Consider the following 9,945-nt stretch of genomic DNA (forward strand, 5'->3'; position numbering starts at 1 on the left):
CCTGACTGAATCCAGCACACTGTATACATATGAACTTTACTAAGTTCAGTATCAATGATCTTCTGACCTAAATTTTATTTTGCATGTATTACATACTAGTGATACATGTAAGAAAATATTTAGATGCTGCATGTGTGTCAGCAATCAGAAAGCATTCCTGTAATAGTTTGAGTTGAAATAAACAAGTTTCATTGTAGTAAGAAATAAATTAATATCATAGTTAAAACCAAGATCCCCTTACCAATAGCCTTCCTAATAAGCTAAGTAGCAACTCTGAAGCTGGCCATTCTGGTTTATTAACTGTGGAAAGAAGATCTTGAATGAAGTTCTCAAACAGTGGCCTGTAATCTTCTTCCCCTTGTTTACTGCCACACCTGTTTAAAAGAAAATGCATTTTGTAAGTGACTTTAAGAGCCATTTAAGTTCTTCTGATGAAAACAGAAGTAATCCTATGTTTAACCAGAAAATCAGTTTTATGCAATTCTAAAAAAAGTATCCGAAATATTAGCAGAAAAATTGTTTTTATCCATTTACAGACAAATAGTTTAAACCATTATCACTGCAAGTAAAGCAGCTAATCCAGGGTAGTAGAATTTTGTTCCTAAGATTTTTTAATTTATTTTTTTGAGTTAAAGTCTGCATTAACTTGGATAGACAAAGTAGGTAAAATTCTAAAGCTCAAGCTAGAGTGGGGTATTTAGGAGGTGTTGAGTCCTTAAACCTGGTCTGACTTATCTTAGAGTAATAAGACATTTCAGTATTATACTCCACAAAAGTGAAAAACAGAATGTAAAAAAAAATAGAAAAAGATATCATACCTGATAATGTTTCACTTATATGTGGCATCCCTAACTTTAATGACACCAGAAGTATGCATAGAGATGGCTAGATGTCTTGTAAATAGCCTTTTGGCTTAACAGTAGAAATTAACGAAATAAAAACCTCAGGACTTTTTGTTACAAATCCTTTGGTTATTCAGGTATTTTTCTTTTCCCTGAGCTACTGACATTCCCAACTTTAGGAATTTCCTAACTACTTTACTTACTACATTTCCTAACTACTGACAATGAGCTACTGACATTCCTAACTTTATCTAAATGAAAGTAATTTTAGGTTTATTAATATCTTTCTCGTTCTGGTGACGGAAAGAATCTGGTTTCACCACTTCAATATTTACTCAGCCTTCTCTTCCATGCTTCAGATGAGTAAAAGACCACTGATAAAAGGATCCTACATAAACTATCAGACATATTCTTATATATGTAAACAACACTGCAGAATTTCTGTTCAATAAAATTTTTTGTCCAGACAGGTAGCTCTCTTGGGGTTCTATAAAATATATTATTGTAAGTAACTTTATTGGCAGGCATTTAGCATTGTGAAGTGGTTTGGTTTGGTTTGTCTTAAGGTGTGACAGATTTTATTTGGAGTTGGTTTCATCAATACACTAAAGAATGCAACAGTACTTACTTCTTAAGAAAAATAGAAAGGAAGTTTTGTGCTGTTCTCATGGCTGTTTCATACGAGTTAGTAATAAGCACATCTTGATCCACCTAAAAATAACAAGATTTATTTGTTTAATATTTTTATTTGTTTAATATTTTAGCATACACAGAAATATTATTTCCAGATCAGCATTTCTAACTCATGAAATAATTACAGCAGACATAAAATTACAATGCTTAATTACTAGAGCACCATCATAAAATATTATAGCTACAAAATCATTCCTGCACAAAAAAAAAAAAATTATGGCCATTAAAAAAATAAAAATATTACTTTTTTGTTTGATTCCTCCTCTGAATTAGAATCTTTTTCTGTTGATGGCAAATGCACCACACACTGAATAAGCTGCAAAACTAGTGCTGTTACCATCTGAATATACATAGGCTCTCCATCAGTGTCACTGCTGTTTAACCTGTTAATAAGAAAAGACAGCATTAATACTAAAAATAAACAAAAAAGACAAAACAAAACAAAACTTTTTGGTCCTACAACACATTTCTAAAATTATTACCACAACTAGAACTCTATGTTCTAAAATAATTACCACAACTAGAACTCTGTGTTCTAGACATTCATCTAGTCATTTGTTTCTCTCTTATGCAGTGAAAGATTTGGCCTACCAAAACCAGTAAGCATTATTCTCAGGCCGAAGAGATAAACTAAAACAGCTCACAGATGGGCTATCAGAGTATCTGTGAAGTTCAGCAGATGAAAAATCTACAAAAATATTCAGTAAGTCCAACACCTACATGCTAAGCCACTTACTAAGAGGCTTATTATAATACCATATCCATTTCCAACACAACATTAAAAAAACCCACACCAAAGCTGTCCTAATTTCTTATATATTATTTAATGTATGTGAAATGTGTAGGACTTTTAAACAAGAGAAAATAATGACCATGACCTGGACTGACTTCTACAAGACTAGAAGTAATGGTAATCTCAGGTAGCGTAACAGACTATAAACTTCAGCATGCAAGACTATCTTTAAGTTGGTATGACCAGTACGAATACACTCCACGTCCCATTTTTTCCCTTCCAAGTGATTTAACCTGACAAATAGTACAGCGTTTACTTCCCATACGTACATCAACCCCACTTAATGCTACCCTTAACGATACAAAAAGGTGATAATCTCTGACATCATTCTCCCCAAATTATCAAAATAACAACTGGGCACAGACTGCAATTATTATCTTTATGAAGTTATCATTGACTACTTGTACAGAGTAAATAATTCCATATCAAATTTTAGGTAAGCTAAAATTTACCCTAAATATACCCTTTAGGACTGTAGCCACAGACAGAGAATGTCCTTCAACAGATCAGAGCTAGGACTCTAGAGATAAACAGTGCAGTCGTGGCCTTGAGATAGTGACTTCATCTAGTAAAGGTCCTAATTCAAAGAGGGTATCTACCATTTATGCTCCTATGCCTACGACCTTCCTATTTGCTAGATCTCTCTGATGTCTATAATCAAAACAATAGGAAATACTAGGAACAAGCACTCATGTTAACATTAGGGTTGCTGAATTCAACTTCAAAATTTCAGTGAATTTCTTTTCCTGGATATTTCCTGTTCATCCACCCTGGATCAGACAATCTATTTCATTGACAATTTGTTTGTCTCCGGGAAAAAGATGTATGCAATCAAGGAACAAAATCAGTGCCAACAACAAATGTTTTAGAATCATTTAAATTGTCCAACCTCAATTTTAACTGAAAACCAGATAAGGTCAGATTCTCAAACTAAACCTAAACCTATACTATTATTTGAAAGATGAACTGAAATCCAGCTGAAACGCTTAAAAGACCGTTAAACTGAACTGAGTAGTTCCTAAAGAAAACTCATTCAAAGGACTATAAGATTGATTTCCTGGAAAGGGTGCTCTAAGTGCGTTATCAATGAAATTCAGCCAGAATTTTCCTATTAAATTTTAGCAATGAAGAAATTATATAAAATGCATATAAACAGAACCAAAGATTTTTCCAACAAAAAAACCTTTGAATGCACACTAACATTACACTCATTTACATCCTTAGTGAGACAAATAATATGATATTTCAATTATTTTTGTAAGCAGGAATAAATATGATGGTATAAGAAACTGATTATTACAAAGTATATTTGTCAGGCAATTCTGCTCTCACTGTAGAGGTTTTGAAATATCAAGCTCTAACAAAACACAGCATTTTAAAGAAGTTAATATTGAAGCCTAAAATCCTACATCTAAAAAACTGTAAATGCTACTGACTACAAATTATCAATCTAGGTCAAAAATTACCTGAAGTTTCTCAAACTCCTCTTGCTAGTTGGTAGCCGTGCAAGGGAAGTAAAAATTTCTTCTAGTATTAACTGTCTATGTTTTTCATACCTGGAGAACACCTATTTAACAGTTACAGGATTGTTAAAAAATTACATATTGTTACATAAAATATCACTTGTTAAACAGAATTTTAGAAATTATAGAGGGAGACATACTCTTTACATGACATTTAAATAAATTATATTTAATGCATACCTTGGTTTCAATGCATTGTTTTGTTTTTTCAAAGCAAGCATTTCTTTATAAAACACAAAAACTTTTTCAAATATAGATTTTTTTTAAATCTTCAAACAGCATAAATGTGTAATAGCTCTTAAAAATACCATATATTTTAAAAAATTCTGCCAATGGTACAAAAAGTCAAACAATATAATGCTAAGCTTTCAGACTCCAGTACAGTGCAAAACTCTGTGGTGACATAAATTAACATGAACACATGTATAGTTTTAGGCCACATTTGAGAAACCAGTTTTACTTCCTATCCTAAGCTATAAGGTTTGCCTGACATGAAACATTATTTCAATTTACGGCGACAGGATTGTAGAGTTTTTGCCTCTCATTTTGTTTAGGCAGAATTACTTTTATAAATACTGGAGTATATCATCTTTACAAAGATGGAAAACTTCCATCAACAAACAAGCACGTGTGTTGCACTGCAGTTTTCCTGAAATAATATTCTATCTGCCCCATGAATTTTTCACCTAGTGTGTTGCGTTTCTGTGGTAGGGGGCTTTGGTAACAGGGAAGGGCCACAGGGATGGCTCTTGTGAGAAGCTTCATGAAAAGTTCCCCTGGCTCCAAATTGGACCCACCTCTGGCCATGGCCGAGACAATCAGCACCTCTGCAAATGAACATATTTAAGAGGGGAAGACACAAAAAGAGAAGAAGTAGCAGCAGAAACAGAGTGGACAGAATCAGCATGGAGAGAGAAGTGGAATGGGAGAGAGACAACAAGGCAGACACCAAAAGTCAGGGCAGAAAGGAGTGGAGGGAGGGGCACAAGAGAAGAAGATGCCTGTGGTGAGAGGGAAGGCTATGCCCTGCAGTGCAGCCATGTCATGGGGGAGGGTGCCACATAGGAGCAGGTGGCTGCACCCAAAGAGCCTGTGACTCTGTGGTAAGCCCACACTGGAACAGTCCACTCCTGAACGACCACATGTCCATGGAAAGGACATGCCGGAGCAGTTAGAGAAGAAAACTGCAGCCTGTGGGAAGGACTCATGCCAGGGATGTTCATGGAGGACTGTCACCCATGGGAGGGACCCCACGCAGCAGGAAGAGTGTGAAGAGTCCTCCCCATGAGGAGGAAGGAGTGACAGAGATAATGTGTGGTGAACTGACTGAGAAACCCCCATCCCCTGTCCCCCCTGTGCCGCTAGGTGGGGGGAGGAGGTAGACCTGGAAGAAGGGGGGATGGGGGGAAGGTTTTTAAGATCTGGATTGTTTTGTCTCTCATCATCCTACTCTGATTTGATTGGTAACTGATCAAATGGATTTTTCTTCCACAAGTGGAGTCTGTTTTGCCAATGACCATAATTGGTGAGTGATTCCTCCCTGTCCTTGTCTCAACCCACAAACCTTCCCTTATATTTTCTCCTCCACATCCCACCGGAAGGGGGAGTGAGCAGGCATCCTTGTGGTCTTTTGCTGCTGGCTAGGCTTAAACCACGACACATACCACCTCTTCTGAGGAAAAGAACTCATTCTATTATATAAAAGTATCTTACTGGTTCTATAGCTTATTCCATTACATAAATTCAGATCTTAACAAAATCAATAAGGAAAACCACACTGTTCAGATTTCTTAAGACAAGAAAGGGCAGGTAAGAGGAAAGGGTTTGTATTTACACTGTAAACAACCAAAATTAAGTAAATCCCTTAGCTTAAGCAGACTATTTCTTCCTATGAGGTAGTCTGCAAACAGGAGGAACTCAGGTAGATTTAATACTGTTTCTAGATTATGATACCAAACTGTAAAAACATGCAAGAATACAATTAGTTCTAAACTCCAATTCTCGAGCACCAAAAGTACAGCCTATGTAAATGCCCTAATAACTTTCAGAAGTACAGGAAAATGAAACTGCAAATTAAAAATTACTTACTGCAGTCACTAATTTGATGGCACATAACTGTAGTTCACTGACATTTTCTACAAAGAAAGGTGTTATTCCCATAGATGATACCTATCAACGGAAAGAAGTTATTTTAAGTATATTTGACTGACAAACTGATACTTATGCAGTTTCACAAGTAGGTTATTCATTCAGCAGGTAAGGTATTCAACAACATGTATTACTATTAATTACTTAATAAAGTTATTAAAGGATATTTGAATACAATCAGGTTAAACTTTTCTTAAGTATACAATAAAAGGCATTAAAGATTTGAACATTAAATGCTCTTCTGCAGATTACATACTACACAACACACTAGTCACTGATGTTAATAATTCAAAAGTTTGTACTGATTTGTACTGATTCTAGCTACTGTGAGGAAAATTACCTCTGTCTCAATAAAACCAGCCCAATACTTCATGTCATTGAGACAATCACACTTTACAGTCTCTCTGGGAAAAGAAAAACAAACCTTCTCAGACAGAAATTCTTCTGATAAAACTTACCTGAAGAATTGTTGTATCAGTAAGAAGCTGTATCTCTAGCAACTCTGACAAACTGCTGACAATGTCACAAACTTTGTTATACAACATCACTATAACTCTTTGCTTGTGGGTGGAATACTTGGCACGTTTTGCTTTTGAACTTAAAACACCACCTACAAAATAAAAAATAGCTTTTAGCTTTTTCAATGTTTCACTCACATCAAATATGAGAAAGATGATCATCTTCCTCAAAAAGAGTCCCCCAAACAACTCCATGATTACAGCTTTGTAAATGCGATTGCCTACAGAAGAAAAGCTATGTAGAAGAAACAGGTGGAGAGCAAAAATTTTATATTTTCATAATTGCTCTGAATTCTGGATCCAAGATTTTTAAAACTGTTCTTGAAGTTGGACACCCACATCTGAAGGTATATATATGGCAACAAAACACTAAATGCAAAACATTTAGCATACTAACCACCATGAGGATCCACTCTATATACAGGATCATATTGAGGATAGAGAGTGTTCTGCAAATGAAATTTTGTGTATTGAATAACTCTTTCTATTACATCCTCAAGATATACAGCTTTAGGCATATTTGGTGATGTCATAATATTGATAGCAGTAAGACAAGCATCGGCAGACTTTGTCACCCTCTCCATAATAAGATCTCTCCATAATCTCTCCTCATCTTCAGTGTCATTGTTCTGTAACAGGCAATAAAAAACAACATAGTGTGAACAAGTTGTCAAATTTTTATTCTTACCAAGTAAAATATAACATTGTTTTAACATACTTACATACACATACAAAATGTTGTATTTCCTTTATGAAACAGAAATAGTTTGTTTTAGAAATCAACTAATGTTTGTTTTACTAGTAATAGGTTTGTAACCTAGTACAGAGTTACAAGTCTTCAATATCTCACTGTATTTTTCTGGTAAAACACAAAGAAGATTTCTGTGTATCATCAGGAAGCATTACAGAGGAAGACTGCCACATTCTCTTCTTGAGAATGATGTACCTTAATCAAAATCTAATCTCATTTGAGTGTTTTCTTCAGTGGCCTATGCACACCAGTTGTTGCTTTGATCTGTCTATTTTTTGCCGCTAGAGGGAATTCTTACACAGAAGATTCTTAAGTCACACAAAACTCATGAGAATACAACTTTCTCCACAGACCAACTCATCTATTATCAAATGGGTTTAAAACATGTCTTATGAAATATGACCATTTAGATCTAGCACAGGGTATGGAATCTCTGTATTTGTACCAGTTATAAAACCAAACATACATGAGGTTAATTATGACCACTCAGCACTACTGAAATATTGTAATAACATTATTAATAGGAAAACCAGGCAGAATTTTTAATAACTTCTCTGGTGCACAGTAAAAGACTCTTTCTTGCCTGTATAACAGCACAGTTAAACACTGTTAGCTTTTCTTGTAAAAATAAGGGGTTGATGAAATCATATCAACTTTTTCCCTTTGGGCTAAGAGAATCTAAAAATATCACAGTGCATTATATATATATCTATGAGAGATACATATTTGAAAAATTAACAGAAATCTGCAAATCAGGAGATCCCTGTAAACTTCTTGCATAGAAAGGCTTAAAATCATTTGTTCCTTACATGAAGGAGGCTTAAAAAAAAAAAAAAAATACAAAACAAAACCCCAAAGAGTTTGGTGTTTTTTTCTCTCATTAATCTTAGAAATAAAAAGAAAGTGCAATCAGACTCTGAAAAATATCCTGACATGGAGGTAAGATATTTTCACAGCACTGTAAAAGAAGTAAGCTTATTCCTTAGCATAAGCTTTCTTTGCCATAACGACCTGAATTATGTTTCATGGGTTTTAAGAAAAATATAAAACTTGTTCAGCTAAAGATTGCTTCTTTTTTAATCAAACCTTTATCTCTGAATTGCAATCATTGAACAATTTCATTAACTGCTTAATAATCTTGAGTTTTACTACAAAAAGTTAAAAGAAAAATATAATTTCAACAACACTGGCAAAAAGAATCACTCATACTGAATTAAAGCAGGTAAACCAGCACCTTCTTTTCACTTATTCTTCATACTGCTAAAAAAATTCAGAACCATATACTGAAACTTCAAAAAGCCAAACTATCTAGATGAAAATATTTAGGTACAAATAATGTGTCTCTGGTTTTCATTTTCAAGTCCAAATTCTTTCTTTCCAATACACATAATTAGTCTCTATTTTTGCAGATCAAGGGGTTTTTTCCCTAAAATTCAAGAACTCTATTCTTGCTAGAATGTTGTTTTGACTAGAAAGTTTAGAAATAAATAAATATATAAAATGTGTAACATCACATTTCAGCGTCATAAAAAACTACAAATCCCCACGTAGTTTTAGGTATATGAGAAAAAAAACCCTAAAATCTTAAACTTCCTGTTAATTTTGTTTACACTGATAACTTCCACTTTGCAGCATAAAGGCAGACCTAAATAAAGCACTTGCGGATTTCTTAATGCAGAGGAAGAACACGCTCTACATGAAAACTGTAATACTTCTTCCATTGCGTAAGGGATGTTTTATGTACATGTAGAAAAGTAGTAAATAAATGTCCAGTGGTGCAAATTACACCAGTTACCATGAATACTTCAGGATGAAACTATAATATTTAAAATTAACTTAAAATACAACTCAGTTGTCTCCAATACATTTGAGAGTTACCAGTACTATAGTAAAACATGTTTAGTACTGAAAAAATATAATCAATTGAATTTTAATTCAAATCTTAAAATTTGGCAATCTCTTAAGCATGTACAGATAAAATCAGAAATTCCTTTGACACATACACACAGAATTTGAAACTATCATTATATGGGACTCAAGTGAAGAAAACCCTATTCTACACAATATTGTGAAACAATGTAATTTGAAACTCACATGGTTAAGTAATGCAGAAAGCTTTGATCCATCTTGAATATTCTTCTCCAAAATATTCAGGACTTTTACTGTTTTATCTGTTGAGAGCTAAAACAAGAAACAAAACACATCAAATAACTGTAGTAATACAAAGGCTTCCGATTAGTTTAAAAAAAATCGATGGATGAAGAACAGAACATGTTATGTAATCTCATAAATTTAAACTATAGGTAATCTGAGAAAAAGATTGGATCTTCACTTGTCTGGTTTCTCACAAAGCATGACTGAGAATGCTGATAAAAGAATTAAACTACTGAAATATGTTCTAAGACTGCAATCAAACTGCATTTTACACCAGCAAAATACACAGAAATGTATTTAAAACTGGTTATCAGTAATTAATGTTGTAAAGTTATACACTTTTGCTTCCAGAAACAGCAATTTATAAAACCAAAATATCAATCAAAAATTTCAGCTGGCCATATAGAGCATTACTAAGAGAAAATCGTTCTCTCTACCACATCCATCCTGAGCTGGGCAGGGAAACAGGGAGTGGAGGTTATGGTCAGTTCATAGACTGACAGAATGATGTAGGTTGGAAGGG

At 34.1% G+C, this 9,945-nt stretch overlaps 1 protein-coding gene across 1 annotated transcript; it reads right to left on the reverse strand.

The window, feature by feature from the left end:
• Positions 1-241: 241 nt before the first annotated feature.
• Positions 242-9,449, reverse strand: LOC104505139 (nipped-B-like protein; the record flags this gene model as incomplete). Its single annotated transcript, XM_010156676.1, has 8 exons — positions 242-374; positions 1,471-1,553; positions 1,780-1,918; positions 3,795-3,895; positions 5,940-6,020; positions 6,458-6,609; positions 6,915-7,146; positions 9,363-9,449. Coding segments are annotated over 8 exons (1,008 nt in total), but the record flags the coding sequence as incomplete, so codon positions are not given.
• Positions 9,450-9,945: the final 496 nt, after the last annotated feature.

Source organism: Eurypyga helias, unplaced genomic scaffold (assembly GCF_000690775.1).
Source record: "Eurypyga helias isolate BGI_N326 unplaced genomic scaffold, ASM69077v1 scaffold22378, whole genome shotgun sequence".
In the NCBI taxonomy this organism is placed as follows: Eukaryota; Metazoa; Chordata; class Aves; order Eurypygiformes; family Eurypygidae; genus Eurypyga; species Eurypyga helias.